We start from the raw sequence: 19,772 nt of genomic DNA on the forward strand, positions 1-19,772 counted from the left end.
AGCCAAGGGAAGAATAAATTCCTAGCATGTGGCAGGTAGAGCTGTCTGCATTTAATGCCTTGAATTAGCAAGGTATTAGTTTGTAAATCATATTAAAGTAGACCAGGTGATTGGCACGGGTGATTGGCACAGACACTCCCAACACCAGAAACTTTTCTTGGTCTCGACACAGAACACAAACCTCATTGTCCAAGAGGCAAACAGCCCATGCCCCAGAGTGTGGTTTGGTTCCCTGCAGCCCCTTGCACTTACTTGCTGGAGTTCATGATGTAGCCCGAGGGGCACTCGTGCACGCACTCGTTGTTGTGGATGACGTGGCAGCCTGACTCCCGCGCCGTCTTGCACTTGTTGTGCAGCTCCTGGCAGAAGCTGAAGGTCACACACCTCCAGCCCTCGAAGCGATAGTAGCCAGGAGGGCAGTTGTCCACACATTTGCCCTCCAGGTAGAAGTTGCGACAGGCCACACACTTGTCAGGGTTGTTGGGCTCCGTGCAGTCCCCGAGACACTCGCTGTGACAGCACTGGCCATCCGAGGTGCAGCCCTGGGATTTGCAGGCAGGGGGACAAACTGGGAAGAGAAAAGACAGAAGGTAGGTGAGTGTCACAGGACAGCCCAGGGATGAGTGACCTGGAGAGCTTACGAGCTGCCACACTTGGTCCTGCTTGGCTCGGGGATTTTCTTTTCAGAGGTAACCATAGACTATTTTCTCAGAGGCAAACAGGAGGCATCTGCCTCATCTTCACTTTTTAGTGCACTTTATCATTCACCCTCACAACAACCCTAACTCTAATCCTAACCCTAACCCTAACCCCTAACCCCTAACCCTAACCCTAACCCTCCCTAACCCTTAACCCCTAACCCTAACCCTAACCCCTAACCCTAACCCTAAGCCTTTTTCACTCATTCATGCTCATCTCAAAAAAAAAGAAGACTGAGTTTTCCCCTTCTCTCAGTCTGATGCTATGAAGCTCCAGGAGAGCTTTGGTGACTCCCAATGCTATTTCTGAAGCCCAGGAGTGATGAAGCCTGGGGTGTAACCAGCTTCAGCCAGAAGATTCTAGTTCCTCAATTTAAGAAACTCAAGTTTCCCACATTTTCACTCATTCATGCTCATCTCAAAAAAAAAGAAGACTGAGTTTTCCCCTTCTCTCAGTCTGATGCTATGAAGCTCCAGGAGAGCTTTGGTGACTCCCAATGCTATTTCTGAAGCCCAGGAGTGATGAAGCCTGGGGTGTAACCAGCTTCAGCCAGAAGATTCTAGTTCCTCAATTTAAGAAACTCAAGTTTCCCACAGTGATGCTGCAAATAACACATGTCCAACAATACTTTTCCACAACCCTTCAGCTTTACCAGGATTTGCTTCCCATCTGTCTATCAACCTGTCACCAGTCTCCTGGAGGAAGTTTGCTGTCCTGGCACCAGCACAGGCTCTTGGGTGACTCTCTCAACAAGCCCACAGAGAAAGGCACCCACGAGTGTTATTGCTTGAGGTTTTTATGGTTTACTTCTTAATTACCCATTACTTAGTGCCCCACAATACCTTTAATGAGTGGTTTGGGCTTTGAACAGAGCAAACACCATGAGGAACACTGGGAGCAGCAGCTCTGGAGGGAAGGTCAGTCCTGCTCCTCCAGCCCTCAGCACCTCCACACTCAGCCTTAACAGTTCAAATGAGGCTGAACCGATTAAATCCAACTGCTTAATCCAGAACATGCCACGGAACTTCACGTCAGGAAAGACAGAACAAAGCTGAAATCAGCACTTGGAGAGCAAGTTCCAGCGCCAAGCACGGCTTTGACGCAGCCACTCCGACAGCAGGAGGAAAGGCTTTGGAGGAGGGACACAGGCCTGGAGTGATCCTCGTGGTGACCTACAGCCCTTGGGCTACAGCTGGGAATGGCCAAGATGCAGAGCAAGACATCACTTTGTTCTCACCAAACCAGGGATGTGTCTGAGGGCACATCTGAGCAGCTCCTGAGGTCCTGCTGAGTGCCCTCAGGGAAGAGCCAGAGATGAATCCTACATTAACACCAGCTGCTCAAAACTTCCCAAGCTTTCTGCCCAATACTCGGTGTCAAAGCAGGAGGGGCTGTACCTGGGGAGGTCCCAGACACACTGATGCTCAGGGGGGAGATGTTACCTTTCATTTCTGGCTAACATGAGCAGACCAGTGGTGGAACAAGGTCCAGCTCTGCTCGGCTAAAGGAGCAGCATGTGGGATCCACAGCCCAGAGTGCAGCCTGTGTTTTGATGATCCAATCCCCAGCTGTGGCTGGGAAGAAAATCCCCCTCTGCCCCACGTTAAGGGATTGCAGAATTAAGTGTGTTAAAGCTGTTAATGCCATTCTTGGAATCAGCAGCAGTAGCTGCAGTAGATGAGGTAGTAAAGACAAGCAACCTCTGGTTTGTTCCAGCCTGATAAACCCTTTGAAGAAATATGAAATGGGTGAAGTGGAAATTCTATCACAAGGACAATTTAATCTCAAATATCTCACTGTTTCCATCACGTCCCTCACTGCAGGTATCTTCTCTTTGCATCCCTCATGATCCATCCATTAACAAGCAACACAGGAGTGTGTTTCAAACCCATTTTCTTTTATGCTGACCAACGTTTTGCCTTTTTCTAGTAACAGGTCTTATTTTGTGAACCTGTCACCAGTAGCAACTGATTGAAATGCAACAGCCAAACAGCAGCAACTTGTAGATGACACTTTGAATCAGACTAATTACAAAAGGAGAAGGCTGTTTTAAAGACAGGGTAATACATGGATGTTTTAAGTGGTTATACAAGGATGTTTTAAGTGGTTACACACCTTATATATGGTCATAGATGAGCACAGTCTCCAACAGATGTCATGGCTGCAGAAATATTTGCGACAGAAAATTCCAGCACTTACTCCAAAACACAATCAAACTTCCTAATTCCAGTCTAAAATCTCAAGGGAGGGAAAAGCCTGGGCTATTTCTCCCACGGACACAGGAGTCCTGCAGGGACTCCTACACTAGCTGGTACCTCCCTGGAGTAGGATCAGCATCCAGCTGGGAACCAAACTGCTCCAGCAGCACAGGCAGGACTGATTTGTGGGAGCTGCAGGGCTAGTGCTGTGTTCCTCACCAATGCTCCCTCCAGAAGGGTATTTTCCTGGGTCTCTTTCCTGCTTAAGAACAACAAAGTTTCCAATATTCATAAGACAACACTTGTTTCCCAAGGAGGCAGCGGAGCAGACAGGGAATTGGGAAAAGCCAGCCCCATGCAAAGCACCCAGTGACACATGGCACCTACTTAACATTCTGCCACACAGTATTTTTATTTAATTTGTTATGGAAACTAATCTTCAAAGCCCTCAGTGCTTATTTACACATTTTGAACTCAGCTGCAAATATTCACAGGGCAGAAACTGCTTCAAGTCTCCACTCCAAAGGTTTTCAGAAGATACAATTAAACTATTTTTAAACCGTTCTTAACGTTTCTCTTTTTCCTGTACCATGAGCTTTTGATGTCTCAAAGACAGCTCAAAGAAAGCAAAGCACCCAAGGCAACAGCTTTTTCTTTTTTTTTTTTCCATTAAGCACTCAAGACCAGAAATTGTCAATCACTATTGTGTGTAAATCCTCATTACACACAATCCTGAACAGATGTCGTTGGGACATTATTGAAGGCTGTGTGTGAGGGAGCACCTCAAGTTCTGCAAAACCTCTCCAGAGTATCTTCACTGCATATTTTATCCCTGTTACTACAGGTTATGTGACTTGGATGGGTCAGATGGGGTTTTTATTTGAGATTTTTGCTGCCATGTTGCACTTTCACTGCAGGACAACACAATAGGTTTGTGCTGACCAAGTGCACTTCATCCCTGAGGTTTGCAGACTCCAATGATCATCACTGGCCCATGTAGATTTGCCTCTTTGCAGTAAGATTGGCTCCTCATTGCAGTGGTCATAGCCCCAACCCTGCCAGAGCTCAAAGAGTGTTTGGCCAATGCTCTCAGGCACAGGGTGGGATTGTTGGGGTGTCCTGTGCAGGGACTGATGATCCCTGTGGGCCCTTTCCCACTCAGGATATTCTGTGATTCTAAGATGACACTTTTGAGAGCTGCAGCATGGTCTGGTACAGAGTGAGGAGGCACAGGGTATGCTCCCATGGCACTCACACTGCCCCAGCCTCTGGTGAATGCTGCAGGAGACTTTTGGGCAATGCAGTGTCTTTCTCTTGGCTTGGGGAAAAATCAACTCTCTTCAGTGTTCACAGAAAGCCAAGAGGAAACTTCACAAATTCGAGTGAGGACAAGGGAATAGCTATTCTAGGGTAGGGGCAGGAGTCACCACACCACAGCACAAAATCTGCTGCAGGAACAAGGACTCCAGCACCAGCAGCAGAGCAAAGCTGCAGAGCACAGCCACAACAGCTCATCATCAGATCTTTACAAAACAGGACACTTAAAATCCCTGTCCCAAAGCTGAGACTCAGCCCTGAGGCTTACCCAACCTGCCCTGGCTGGGGGAGCAACAGAGCCAACACGAGAGGTTCGAACCTGTTGTTCCAGGGGTGAATAAATATTTAACTCGCTCCTAACGTGGCTCCCAAGACTGAGGAAACAATGCATTTTCCAAACCTTTCTGATTAGAGATTCAAACGGACATTTCTTCATGCTGCTGAGGCCCAGCTGGGGGGGACAGAAGGCAGCGGAGTCAGCGCAAAGGAATTTCTACCTCTGTGCATTGCTCCCATGTTTCACCACTTCCCTGTGCTTCAGGTGCAAACAAAACACACTGAGACTGTAAACATATTCCTGAGCCAACACAGGTAACCAGGAGATCCATATTAAACAGGCAAGTCAATTAAGCATTAAGCTGCTCAGCTATTAAACAGTTTGAATACTGAAGTGAGATTAAAACGTTTGCGTTAGGTCTTGTTTTCTGTTACCAAAACAGTGAATGGTCTGAAAAAAGGGGGAAAAAAAATCACTCAGGGTAAGTTTAGCTGTTCCTTTGGGTTTCTTCTGCCTCTGGGTGGGTTTAAACAGCAACACCCTAGGAGAGCTGAACCAGGGACTCACACAGATGGTGCCTGAGGTGTGATAAGAGGAACACAAGTCGTTAAGGACAAATTCTAACCCACATGGATGAACTCAGGATGCTGCACATGCACTGTCCAGGGACACAGGTTCCCACATGGGTTTGGGCCTGATTCATTGTGGATCAGCATGATGTTCCTGGGATGCAGTACCAAGCCCTGTGGGGGTCAGGGGAGGCAGCCCAGGCCACCACGAGTCCTCTGGGCCGGTTGATGCCACCGACTGTGTCCTGTGCCAGCCACTCTTGGCCATGGGACCAACCAGCAGCAAGGAGCAACCTCAACTCATTCCCTCAGCTCCTCTTTGCTGTGCTACACAAACTGTATTTTGATTACAGACATGGCAATTAGGAGGCTCCAGATCCAACAAAGTCCAGGACAGAAAACAACTGTGGCAGGAGAACCGCCCTCAACCTCAGCCAATGCATTTGCTGCCTGCACAGGGAGGCATCCAACCGCTATCTGCACAAGGCAAACAGCCTTAACCCCTGCCAGCTCCCAAAGGAGCTTCTCCTCGCCCGCGCTGCCCACCGCGCAGCGCAGCGCGTCAGCCTGATGCAGTTGGGTGCAGTGGAAGAGCTGCCATGGGTTTTGCTGCTGCTGAGCGTGTGAGCAGGGAGGTGTATTTATAACCAGGAGAAGGGAGGAAGGAGCCAACACGAACCGAGCGTTGCCACAGCTGAAAACGGCTCGTTTTGGCCGCGGTGCCAGCGTTGGGGTTAGTGGAACGGTGGATGACGTGCACACGCGTAGAATTCAAAGCCAGAGTCCCTCAGAAACAGGATCGCAGAGCTCTGCACGTCCCCGTGGCTTTTCTGCTCCTACTGTAAATGGCTGCGACATCTGACATATAAATTTACCCACAAACAGCCTCACGCACACACACACAGAGACTCTGACTTGAGTAACAGTTGCAGTGGGAGCTGTAATTTCATTTCCTAACTGTATGGTCAGGATAATGACCTCCGTAGCAATGGGTTCTTGTGGTTCTAAACAAAAACAAAGCCAACAAGGGGAAAAAAAAAAAAAGGAAACCCAAGGACTAATCGCCCCCGGCAGTAACTCCTCGGAGTGTGTTGCAAACATGTGATCTTAATTTAGCACTACAGAGCTTGGGCTTGTTTCCTGAACTGCTGCAAGTGCTGAGCGGCATCGATGGAAATCCATATGGATCTTACCTCCTTAGGAAATTGTGTATTAGATCCTTTTGTACATAGGATTACACAGTATAGATACATAGTACGTGGTACTCGTACGTAGTATTTTTTACTTGATCACTTCTGCTCAAGATTAACTCATTCTCTTCCTGTCAAAAAGACTCCAAATTCCCCAAGTCGCTAAGTGTTTCTTACAGAGTTCTACAAACATCATTTTTACCCCTAAATTTTAAACTCATGACCATCTATTTTCTTGTGAGCACTCATTTGATCAGAACATGTCAAGATGATGTCTAATCCCAGTGCATTAATGTGTGATAAGGCTGAAAAGAGCTAACAAATGAACTAAAATTGTGTCTGGTGAAGACTGGATGTAAATCTAAAACCCACAGCAGAGTGGGTGGACAGGCTGCATCAAACCAGTGTGGGGCCAACCCCACTGCACTGGAATATTTGAATATTTCTTCCATTATTCCTTCATGTCACAGCGACCAGAGAAGGAAAAACCCAAAGCCCAAGCCCCACCAGCAGCACTCCTGGGCTGCACAGGGCACACAGCTCCCAGGGCATCGTGGCAGCAGGAACATAGTCTGGAAGGAACAGGGTTGGAGAGGTCCAGTGGGCTGTAAAAAGCACAAGGCCTTTTGATTGCCTTGGTGACTAACACCAGCAGCTCTCCCAGCCCTTCCTGAACCGACAAAACAAATGGAGAAACTAGAACAGAACCAAAAATAAGAAGTTAATAGGTTTCTAACACAATCCTCCTGGCAACGCCTGACGCTGGCTGCAGCGAGCGAGCAAATTCAGGAAACATCACAAGATGCTCAAGTAAATTTGATGTCACTTATCGACAGCACTCAGCTGCTCTAACGACATTTAGCCCTCCCTCTTCCCCAGCACCAAAGACAAGCAAGGAACAACCCTCCCTGAAGGCCATGGACTCAGACTCTTGTGACCCACACACAGGGTTGCAGTTCTCAGCACCAACTCGGGAAGGAGCAAGTGCCAAATAAATTCAAGGTTTTACAATCAGCACTAAAATAAAGTGTTATTTATAAAATATTACAGTACATAATGGCACGACCCCACTGAACTGTGAGATGGGAACGTTAGGAGGTCTGTATTTACACAGGAACAGATAAATTAAGTGCAGGTGCCTCCCTTCCCATGGACAGTGACTTCCAAAAACAACACACTCACTACAACGTAAAGGAAACTCTTCCCATTGACATTTCTCAAGACAACATTACAACTCTTATCTCATCTATCAGTAAGGATAAGGAAAAAAAAATTGCTTCTCCTCCCAACCCTTTCACAAGTTACGTGCTCAACTGGAGCTACACGGAATGTCTCAAATATTCCAAGCCGGCGTTCGGCTGCTTCCCGCGGGGCGTCCTCCCAGCCAGGAACAGCCACCACAGCTAAAGCCAAGGGGGATGTTGGTCCTGTCGTGTGGACCTGTGAGGATCAGCAAATGTGGGGTTTGACAAGATAAAAGGGTTTGGAGTCGTGTGCCACCTCGTCCAGTCATGATAGTGGAGGACGTGGAGGTCTGTGGAAGAAGTTGTTGAATGGAGATAGGGGGAAAGGTTGAGCTCAGTTGTTTACAGAGGAAAGGGGCAGATAAAGGGAGATGTCCCCAGAAGCACAGTCCCCTCCATGCCAACCTTCTGCTGTTTACACTGGGGAGTAATTTCTTATCTTCTGTGCTACACCTGGTGGTGGAGTATTTCTCTGGAATGACATATTTACTCCTATGTGAACGAAGCCAAGGAATATGGAAAACGTACTAAGAGGAGCTCACATATCTGCACACACACATCTGCACATACACTTTTATTAAAACAATATTCTAAATATGTAAGTCATCTCAATATGGTGAAGCCTGGAGGAAACCACCAACCATGGTGGATCCACAGTGCCTTTGGTCACTTGCTCTTCACCTTCTCCAGAAGTGACAACCTTTGCAAATGATTTTCTCCAGCTCCACACCAAGGACACAACGCAGTACCTGTGCCCACGTGTACAAAGCCCTTTGTAAGTTCAGGTCTGGTGGTTGGAGTTAGTAAGACAACCCAACTATCATCTCTTCATTTTGGGGACAGAATTTCTTGCGGTACAAACCTCAAGTATAGAAGTCCTCACGTTCTTTCAGTGAACCTTCAAGGACAGGCTCTCACTTCACAAATCTTCTAGACCTTTCTGTTTCTCTCCTTCTCTCCTCTGTCACCCCAACTATTTACACAGAGAACTGGATGTCTCCCACTCAGGTATCTCTAACATTGCTCAGCCAGAAAAAGATCAAAGAAACGTTTTCCTCCCGTGAGTTTTAAGCAGCACACGTGGTGTTTACACCACTGCTGCAAACCCCTGGTGAACTGAACTTCCAGAGCAAAGCTGAAAAAACCAGAATTAACAAAGAAACTAAACCTCAAGACTAGGCCTGTTTTCATTCTCCTGGCACCCTTCAATCAAGCTGATTCCCCAGGCAGGTACAAACAACTTGCAGAAATCAGGCTAAGCTGTTGGCCATCAAGCTCAACCTACCAAAACATGGAGTTTGATTTGGAAACACAGCAGCACTGTTAAAGGCAGGACAAGTGTCACAAAGTGCACACCAGGATAGCGACGAGAAGTTGTAAATACTTTACCCAGTGTCTACAACAGTGCTGTTGTGCCATTCTCTGGCAAGCAGATCAAGTCTGCTCCTTGTACTTTGTGTTCAAAATGACACGGGAGCTTAGCACGGCGTAAGGGATTGGAAATAACCACCCACCTCTGCCTGCTGGCTTGTTTTCCTTTAATGTGCAAGCCCCAAAATTGACACTAAACCTTCAGGCAAAACCTGGAGTCCTCAGACAGTTATCCCTGTGGATAACACTCCGTGCAAATCGATACAAACTCCAGGCTTCGGTGCTGTCAGTGCCTTGGATGGCTGATCATTGCAGCAGACTAAGAAGCCACCACATCAACTCCTGCCCCTTGGGTACCTGAGGGCTTCAAGGCCAGAAGATTCTGAGCTTCACTCCCTCTGACAGGGATTTGCAAAAGAGCCACTAAGTGAAAACTGTCTCCCTACGAAAGGGGCAGAGACACTCGGAGCACTTGACTGGGGGGGGAACATGGAGGTTGGTAAGGAGGAGTTAATTTTAAAGAGGTTTGTCCATCAGCCATCACATATTGTACTTGATTCTGTACATCAGAGGAAACAATTAGTCATTTAGACCAAGCTCAGAATCTGTAACATTCATTTGGGGCATTTTTCCTGTGCAGCTTTGATCGTAAGTTTACTCACAGCGATGAGGTTGTTGTTTTGTTGTTATGGTTTGTTAATTTTCAATCCTTATTACAACCCAAGGATTTGGTGCTATCACTCAACGGCTGACACGCCACCTGGGAGCCTCATGAAAGCTTCCTGTTAATATTTAACTACATATTACTCTTTCCAACGTACAGCATCTTGCAAACATCCCTGTTTACTTCGACCTGCTCCTGCCAAACCTGCTCACTCACTGCGATTCCAGAGGACCCAAATCACAGGGAAGTGGTCCAGGCAGCCATGGATATCCTAAAACCAAGTGTAATTGAATGTAAAGTCTCTACTTTGAATCCAGAGCTCCTCTCTCTGAACCAGCAGGATGTGAATCACTTTCCTGAGTGCTGAGGGCAAGTGTCTCATCACACCAACTTCCTTCATAGAGATGGACAGCATGGATAGAGAATAACAAGTCAGCAGCTTAGTGCTCAGTGAGAGGAGATGCTGAATCAGGACAAGGCATAAAAGAGAAGTTCAGGGAAGATATGCTGAGGAAATGGCATGAAGCTGTGTCAGGGGAGGGTTAGATTGGGTATTATGCAAAGGTTCTTCCCCCAGAGGTGTCTGGGCACTGGAACAGGGTTAGGTTGGCTATCAGGACAAGGTTCTTCCCCCAGAGGTGTCTGGGCACTGGAACAGGGTTAGGTTGGCTATCAGGACAAGGTTCTTCCCCCAGAGGTGTCTGGGCACTGGAACAGGGTTAGGTTGGCTATCAGGACAAGGTTCTTCCCCCGGAGGTGTTTGGACACTGAACAGCCCCCCAGGGCAGTGGTGACAGCCCCAAGCCTGACAGAGCTCCAGGAGCATTTAGACAATACTTTCAGCCACATGGTGGGATTGCTGGGATGTCCTGTGCAGGAGCTGGACTTGATGATCCTTGTGGGTCCCTTCCAACTCACGATACTTCACGATTAGGAGCTGCTATCAGAGAAATGGACAAATGCACATACACAGAAAGGCTTCAATGTACAGTCATGGCCTAAGACCAAGGTCCATTTTTCCAGACATAGGTCTAAGACAACCTATTACTTTTACCTACAAACCCTGTCCTGAAAACGAGGAGTGATATGATCAAAGCATGAGGCGAAACGTCTAACCTTTGCTTTCTGCACAGATAAGGGAGGGACAAGATTCCTTTCCTCAAGGCCACAGGGAAGGATGTTGTAGTAAACAAGGCATGAAAGAATGAAAGCTAAACTGACACAGGCAGCTCTGTGGGGATGAGGACGATGGAATTTTAGATATGTTATGTGAAAGGATGTGTAAAATGTAACCTGGACACACAGAATAATGAAATACCCCCAAAAGAACACACAGTTTACAGCAAATAGGAAAATGGAGCTGTCCATAACTGAGAAAGGTAATGAAATGGGTGGAAGTATAAGATTAACCACAAGAAGATTAAGCTGATAACTAATGATCTACACAGAAATGTCAGGCAGAGGTTAAGATTTTAATCTGGACAGATTTCATGGCAGAGTCATGAATTGTAAACATCAATATTGAAATTGAGTTTCTGTTTGTGGGTGACAACACTGAGAACAAGCAGAGAGGAAGAAGGAACATAACTTATTCCAGATCCCCCTTCCTGCCTCACCTCCCAGGGAGGATGAGGAGAGAGAAAGCTCAAGCATCACCCAAAGACCATTTGTGCAAAGAAATATCTGGGGGGATGCATTTTCCCGGGACGCAGAGCTCACCAGCTCTACCAACCAGATATTTTTTTTTCTCATAAATCACCAGGATGCATAAACTGTTTCAGTGCAGGGTCATTAGCAAGCTGCCTAAATCCAGGCTGGCCAGGGAATGGCTGCAGTGGGAATCTGATCACAATGCCAGGCTCTGTCCCACTGCAGCCGCTCCGAGGGCAAAGGGCTCTGCTCCGTGCCAAGGAGACGCTGACCACCGGAGACAGCAGCGCGGGCACGGCGACTCCAGGGCTCCAGCAGCCTCTCCCAGCAGGCAGCACCCTTGGAAGAAGTGCTGCTGGGCAGCTGCCCACTCCCAGCACAGCCTGGGCTGGCAGCAGGAGCCTGGCAGGAATCAGAGCAGCCAGCACATCAGGGATTCACTGGAGGGCTAAGGCGTACACTGGCTAGCAGCTTGATTTCCCCCCTAGATACAGCCAAACTCAATACTGTACAGCATGTCTTCAGTCATAGAAATACAGAATTTTAGGGGTTGGAACAGACCTTAGAGATCACCTAGTCTCACCCCTCCCTGCCCTGGGCAGGGACACCTCCTCACACCAGACCAGGTTGCTCAAGGCTTCATCTAACTTGGCTTTGAACACTGCCAGGGTTGGGCCTTCTACTAGATGTTATGGTTTTCCTTAAACCTCCAATAATGTTTTCCAAAATAATATTTGAACTGTGAAAGGAGAAATGGATGCAGTATCTCATTACCAGGCACATTGGTATCGAATGCATCAATTATATGCACCCACACAATAATCTCTCAACTACTCGAGTCGTTTTGGCCTCCTCAGCTCATCATGCCCATTAATTTGTCCACCCTCCCCTGTTTGCCCAAAGCTGTGCACACGCTTGCCACAGTTTATTTCTAGGCAGAAGAATTTCCTTAGCAGTACTGAAATAGATCCTGTTTGCCTGCAGCCCCAGAGCCAAGCAATGTGCAATGTATTTTTATTTACTACTCGCCCTCTCATCCTCAGCATACCAGCAATGCCCATTTCCAACTGATTCACTGCATATGAATATGTGGCACTGCACAAACTCTCCAGCTCAGCTCTCTCCAGATATCCATCTGCTTAACAGCTTCTCCTGACAAACACACTGATCCCTAGAGTTTTTGATCTATAGGATGTGTTGTGCTCCATTCCTCTGCTGCTCTAACCCAAGTGCCAAAGGAGAATTGATAAAAATCACCAAAAAGCACAAAAATACAACCCTGAGGAAAACCAAACAGCTGGAGATGTGTACAAAAACCATTAACTCCATTGCACAAGCCACCCTTGGAGGCCATTAATCTCTTTCTCCTTGTAGATTACGCAAGAGAAAGTTGTAATCTAAAGGCATTTCATGCCAAACTAGTTGTGCCATCTCAACAAGGCCAACAACGGGGGAACTGAATCATCCAAAGCTACACTAAACTCAGGGAAGATCTTGGATTCTCAATCTTTCTTCCAAAACAGTTAAAAGCTCCAACAGCCAATGGTCAGAATTGTGACAATTCTGGTTTATTTTGTGCCTCTGCTTGCTAAGCTCTTAAAATAAAACTGACTGTCACCGAAGCCACTTTATTCAATAACAAGGAAGTGCAGGAGTAGCAGAAGTCTCATTATCCACCCCTGGAGCTGAGCTTGGGCATGGGGAGGAACAGGATCTGCTGACATCACAGCCCATGCTGGCGTGTGCCACGGGGCTAAAGAGCTTCAGCTCAGGGATGTTTATCAGCACAGGAGTCACCATACAGTCTAATCACCAGTTACCATCAGCACTGTCCACTGCAGAGCACTGAGGACTTTTCAGAGCTGCTCTAACTGATGCCACAGCATGAGCCACAACAACTGCTGATCCCTCCGCAGGGCAGTGACCGTGGGAATGTATGGAAACCACCTTGCAGTGGATAGAGTCCTCTGGGGGGAAAAAAATTACACAAACTAGCATTATCTAGCAAGAAAAAAGAGATGGGACTCTCCTCCACAAGAAACCTGAGGGTGTATCAGTTTCTCCAGGGACAAAGAGTCTTTTTCTTAAGCAAACTCCAGAGGTTTCAAGTCTCAGTACTGAAAGCAATCTGCCACTGGAAGGGAGCCCAAGAAGCTTTGGAGATGCTGCCCAGACCATCCACCTGTCCAAGGCCACATCTAATACTTTCCCTAAGACATGTCTAATGGTTGTTTGTCTAAACCCATCTTCAAGGTAAATTCTGACTCGAGGCAATCCCTGCATTCCCTGTCTGAAGTTGATTTCAGTCACATAGAGGAGCCCAGAACCACCCAAGAGGCCAATGGCAGTGCCAAGAAGAGACTGGTGGTACCCAAGTCCACATCCAGCACTCGACCCTCTGCAGAACACTCAGTACAAAGCAAAACACTTGAGAGCTGATTGCTGAGCCCTGCTCAGCCTCCTCCAGCATCAAAGCAAGGCGTATTTGAACCTGTGCCACTTCAAACCAGGCTCTGGGTGGATGGCTGTGTTACTACAGCCCAGAGTCACTGGCAAATCTGAGCACCGAGAGACCTACAGCGTGTTTGAAAAACACAATCTGGAGTTCTTTTTGTTATCACAGATTAGAGCATGTGGAAAAACAACAGGCTCTTCCCCTGTGCTGATCAACAAGAACCGTCATGCAGCGGCTCCTCCTTTCGCCGATGGAGCCATGCAAAACACAGGGACGTTTTTCTTATCACACCCACCGAATTCACACACTGTTCAGCCTCAAAGAAGAACATTTTCTGTTTCCCAGAACAAAAACTGACGCTTGATGCAGATACCTAGTTCGAATAGACTGGTTTTGTGGACTAGAAACTTGATACCCAAGCACTGAGAGAGCAGCCAAACACCACCCAAATTATTGAAGCAGATAAGGTTATGGGAGTGTGGAAGAGAAGCCTAAGGAAAAGGTAATCTACACAGGGCATGATTTTGCTAATTTAATAATTGTGGAGACACTGATGAGGTGAGAAGGTGTTTCAGATAAAGCACCAATTTCCACATAAATGCTTTTCCCTTGAGTCTCCAGGTAAGACTGTACCACACACTGCACTTCCCCTCTGCCAGCAACAGAGCCTGCAGATTCCCAGAGCCTCAAACCCATGGAACTGAATGAACAGAGGAACAGTTTATGGAGCTTTAAAGGCTTCACTTCAAGCACAGTTTTAAAACAAAAGCCTTATTCCTTTAAGCTGTGGTAAGGCTCCACTGGGCGAGACTTTCAGACAGTCAGACATCACACTGAGGAGCTCCATTTCCTCTCTGGCTTTTGGGAGATTTTAAGGGGTACTTAAAGGGAACTCTTGGACTCCTTCAACCCAAGCTGAAGCTGTGTAAACATATCAGTATGATCAGCCTTACTTCAGAAAGATGACATTGAGAAAAGACCAGAGACCAGAGAAAACAATCCTGTTTGTTTCATTAAATCATGGCTCTATATTTTCACGACCCAGAGAACATAATGGGTTTGTCTTTGCAGGAGGGACAAGAGGAACATTTGCTTGATATTCACATTTTAATGAATCTTTTCATTGCTCATGAAGTGTTAGAATCCTTGCAGGGCCATAGTGTAACACAGATGTGCTTAATGAAGTTGAAAGTGCTAAGAGAAAAACACTCCATGATGTCTAAGGAATTGCACCTGCCTTTTTCTTGGGAAACCCCACACGGGGGAAGCTTCCTGCATCATTCCTGAGATTTTTCTGACCATGCCTTGAAGAGTGCAGCAGGGTTCAAGCCCACCTTCGAGCATTCTTGATGTACTTTCTCAATCACAAATCACTGCTGAGATGTCAGAGTTTGTCTGAAGCCTCTGCATGAGGCATTTCCAGGTGCCCAGGTCAGTGCAAGGGCTGGAACTTTTTTTTTTTTTTTTTTGCTGCAGGTTGCATAGTAAGTTCTCAGTTACTGCAGCTATTTCAGAAAAATCAACTCAGAAGCTGATGGCATCTCACTCCCATTATTGGAAATTCAGCAACCAAATAATCCACCCCTGGAACACCTAGGATCAGATTTGGGTCTCTTCATATCAGTGGGGAAAAATCAGCCAGCAAACAGGCAACCCCATTTTGTGTCATCAAACTGCCACACAAGAATATCACACCCCAGCACCCAACTCCTCCTTCTTGGTAGGAAAGGTGTATCTGTCCCTGTACCTCTCCCTCACTCCTTCCCTGTGGCCCCTGCCCACAGGGGTTATGGCCTTGCACTGCAATAATGCTGTGCTGCTAATAGAATTAACCTTCCCCCAGCTACAAACCCAGGGAAAATACCAAACCTTGTGCTGGAAATGTTGGCTGCACAACTCCAAGCTGTGCCTACTCCCTTGCCCTACGAACCTTCCCTTCCTCATGCTCCTACAGTCCAACAGGTTTTGTTTTGGTGAACACACTGGGACTAACCTCCTCCTCCTCTGCCCCAGACAAGTCACATTTTAAAAACCACTAAGTAATATCCTGTGCTCATGGGTCAGACCAAAGTGAACTGAGAGGAGCACGAGGGACCATAAAGCCAGAACCACAGCCATTACTGCTCAGTCTGCAGGTATTTCCTCTGATCTCTGACAAATTTGCTCCCTAAGCTGCCTTAATTCTGTGCACTGACTTAAAAACCATCAGTCTAGTCCTGTAACTTGAGCTCAGGCTCAGCTCATCACATCAGGGCCCTGAAATTCCAGCGTGGCCACACACCAGCAGCAACTCTGCAGGAGCCCCAAGTGACCAGTGGATTGGTGTGCACAGCTCCAGGAGCCTTCAAACTGCACAGATTTGAGAAGATTGGAATAGTCCTATGAGCAGATTAATGAAATTCCTCTTTCCCAGCTAAAAAGACCTTGTGAATTTTCCAGTCTTCATCACACCAAGCTTGCAAAATACCTGTCACCCTCATGATGAGTAAGAATGAGGGTCACAACTCCTGGCAGCTCACCTGTCCAGCACCTGCCAGTGATGTCTGAGAAGCTCAAACTGCCTGAGTTACAATTCCAGTGGAGCAGTATTTCTTGAGATCCCTGAAAAATGGCACTTCCAACCTGATACAGCAGATTAAAATCACATTTATTTTTCCAGAGTGCACCAAAGTGATGCCAGTGAAACTGCACACACCCCGAGTTCCCAAAAAACATGTAGAAGAATAGTAATCCCAGCATTCTTCTGAATGCTATTCTGACTGGACTTTCTTTACATTTCTTTGGTGGGATTTCCTTCAAAACATCTTCTTCCTCAGAGCCTTCAACCCTTGAAGGTGCTCAGGAGGGGCAACTAGGCCCAGGGAACTAGGAAAGTAAAATCTCAAATTAAGGAACTCCCACTGAGGGTACAGAAGCTCCTTGTTAGTACAGAGCATCCTCTTGCTCTGCCTGTGTCATAGAATCATGGAATATCCTGAGTTGAGAGGGACCCACAAGGATCAAATCCAACTCCTGTCCCTGCACAGACACCCCAACAATGCACCCTGAGAGCATTGGGCAAACACTCCTGGAGCTCTGTCAGCCTTGGGGCTGTGACCACTGCCCTGGGGAGCTGTTCAGTGCCCAAACACCTCTGGGGGAAGAACCTTCTCCTGATATCCAACCTAACCCTGTTCCAGTGCCCCAACACCCTCTGGAAGAAGAACTTTGTCTTGATACCCATCCCAAACCCCCTGACACAGCTCCATGCCGTTCCTTTGGGTCCTGTCCCTGGTCCCAGAGAGAATGTCCTTCTCAGCAGCAATTCTGACCCTATTTTGAAGAAGGAAGAAGGAAATGCCAATTATAAAACCTCCTGGACACGAACAGGTGTTGAGTGGCCTGCCCTGTTTTTGCAGTTCGTTGGAACAGAGATTCCCAAGGCTCCTCACATGAAACCATTAGACCCACTCAGCCAACTCTGAAGCACTACATGGAGCCAAAGTTAATTCTCTGTTTGTTTTACATGTCACAAGCCAAAATAAAAGCCACACTGACGACTCTGCAGCGACGTCAGCGCGGCCAGCACGGTGCCCCCAGTGCCCTCACCTAAACCTGGAGATAAAGATGAAGGCACACAGCTGTAACCCAGGATCTCCACGCTCTTATGCAATGCCAGACGAAAACTTAGGATCAAAGCAGCAACTGGAATAACCACAGCACTTAGAACCCAAGCAGCTCAGCCAAGCAATCCCAGTCAGGAGTCCCACAACTTCCCCTGGCCCAACGTTTTCTCTTTCCCACCTACCAACAGCCCTAATTAAGCAGCATAAACATCCCAGCAAGTTCATTGACATCCCTCCGATGGGAACAGGCAGACAATTATAGGATATAATTGGGAAGCATGATCATTGAACTTGTACCCAGCTATTGTTACAAGCTGAGAGGAGGGTGAGTGCTGCTTCCTCCAGGACACGGCTGGTTATTCCCCAGCTCTGTAATTAATCAGAAGGTCCTGAAATCCTCAACCTTTCAGTTCGAAACAATCTTTGTGCTGGTCATACCTGGGGTGGTTTGACCTTTTTTTTGTGTGTTTTGATTTGTGGTTTTGGGGTTTTGTTAGGGTTTTGGGGGTTTTTTTAAGCACAAAATTTATTTACAGAGGCAACTCCTGTCAAATCCAATTCCTGACAGAGATGTTTCAGAGAGCTTTGCCAAGTGACATATTTCGGTTGGTTTGTTCACACACTCTGAATACACTTCTTTGTATGGAGCCAACAGTTCACAATTCCTTCACAGCCTTGGACAACAAAGATTTCCAGCTCCTTCCATGTAAGATGAAAGAATACTGAACCATCACACAGCTTAACTTGTTCTATCTGCCCAAATCCACGAAGGGACATTAGAATTGCATTTGGTTTACAACACTTTTACAACTCACTGCAAGTTTTAAGATTTTAGGTACAGAATCATCGTTCTGCCTTCATCAAGGAAGGGTGAAGGGAGGAAAACATACAGGATGTCTAAGTGGCAATTCCTTATCCTCACTTATGGCACCAAAGCAGCCTAAACATCCAGCAGGATCTGCTCTGAATGGAACACATCTCCTCCTCCCTGAGCAAACACATCACGCCAGGTGAACCATTTCCTGCTCTCTCATTCATGCATTACCAACACACATTAACTCTGTTCTCAGTATTATTATTTTATCTTTATTTTACATCCTGTGCCTTCCCACTCCCACGCTGTGCCCAGACAAGAGCATCCTCCGACCGACGCATCTGCCAAGCTGCTCAGGCTCCTGCATTTCATCTAACAAGGGCTAATGCAGGTTCCCTTGTTTGAGCAAATAAAGTAACCTGGAACTGTTCCTGAAGTGGGAAAATAAGTGTTGCACCTGAAGCACCCTTGGCAGGCCACGCTTGGAACTCACGAGCAGCAACGTCAGCGCCGAGGATGGAACGGAGGTTTAAAAACATCTCGAGTAACGTCAGTGCTGAACCTCTGCACGTGGAGCTGAGAATTCCTCTCAGCCTCCTCAAGGGCTGACTTAAATAACAAGTGGTTTGGGGCAAGGGCTAAGGGTGGAGGAATTAAAATAGCAACTCAGACCAAACAAGAGGAAAACATTTCCAGTTTTCACAACGCACCTCGCTCTCCTTTATAACTTACCAAAAAGCTTTGCCTTGACAAGATCTCTGTATAGAAATTAAGACACCTTAACTTTGGGGAGAATTCTCTGTATTTCCTATATTAATTGGTGAATGAGGTAGGAATTAGTTCTTGTTCCAATGCTCTGAAGACAAAATGGATCAGAGAGTGGCTTTGGTTGGAAGTGCTGGTTGGGAATTGGGGTGGGGGGAGAAAATCTCATGGAAGTAAAAGTGAAGCAGTGAAGAAGCCAAAGAAACATCAGCGTGGTGAGACTCCATGTGTGGGGACTTCTCAGCATATAGAAACTCTAAGTATTGAAATCCTACAGTCTTGCATCACCCCAGGCTGGTGGAGAAAAGCTTCTCTAGATGCTTCCTCACAGCCCCAAGTTCTGTTTGGTGCTTTTAAAGTAGCATATTCTTAAATGGCCATTTGCAGGGAGAGATTGTTACCACCCCTGTCCCCCAGTTCTGGGCTATATCACACCTCAAGTGCCACAAATCTCATAACTACTCTTAATAAACTCAAGTGAATTAGTTGGGGAGTGTCACTGCAGCCCCAACCAGGAGCACTGGGGGCCCTCACTAAAGCTGTGGCCTGGCAGGGTCAGCAGGGACACCCCAGTGAGATTATCAGGTGTCAACTTCCATCTGGCATTTGTCAGAGCCAGGAGATAAAAAGAAAAAAGGCAGCTCTTATCAGATCTCCAAATAAAAGGAGCACTTCCACTTCATGTGGTAGCAACTGGAAAAATTTCCTTTGTGTTTGAAGCTTTAAAAATATCTTGCCCTTGAGGTTGGCTGAGTCCGTTCAGAGTTCCGAGACCCCTTTCCCATACAATGGTAATAAAACCAAGCTGATGGTGACAGAAATTCCCAGCACATAAAAATTACAGGAAGCTGTTGCTAAGTAATATTTCTACCTAAGTAAACACCACAAAACGTTTCCCACACACACCTCTGAACTTTGTTATTCAAACCTGCCTTGAAGATGTTCACAGTTGCA

General features: G+C 46.9%; 1 protein-coding gene across 1 annotated transcript in view; it reads right to left on the bottom strand.

Moving 5' to 3' along the window:
* LOC103800983 (insulin receptor-like) overlaps positions 1–19,772 on the bottom strand; it is a gene marked incomplete at its 3' end in the record, with an annotated part of 39,204 nt that overhangs the window by 13,203 nt on the left and 6,229 nt on the right. Inside the window, 1 exon segment of the mRNA XM_009073378.1 lies at positions 253–568. Coding sequence (XP_009071626.1) covers positions 253–568 — 316 coding nt within the window.

Source organism: Acanthisitta chloris, unplaced genomic scaffold (assembly GCF_000695815.1).
Source record: "Acanthisitta chloris isolate BGI_N310 unplaced genomic scaffold, ASM69581v1 scaffold1144, whole genome shotgun sequence".
Lineage (NCBI taxonomy): Eukaryota > Metazoa > Chordata > Aves > Passeriformes > Acanthisittidae > Acanthisitta > Acanthisitta chloris.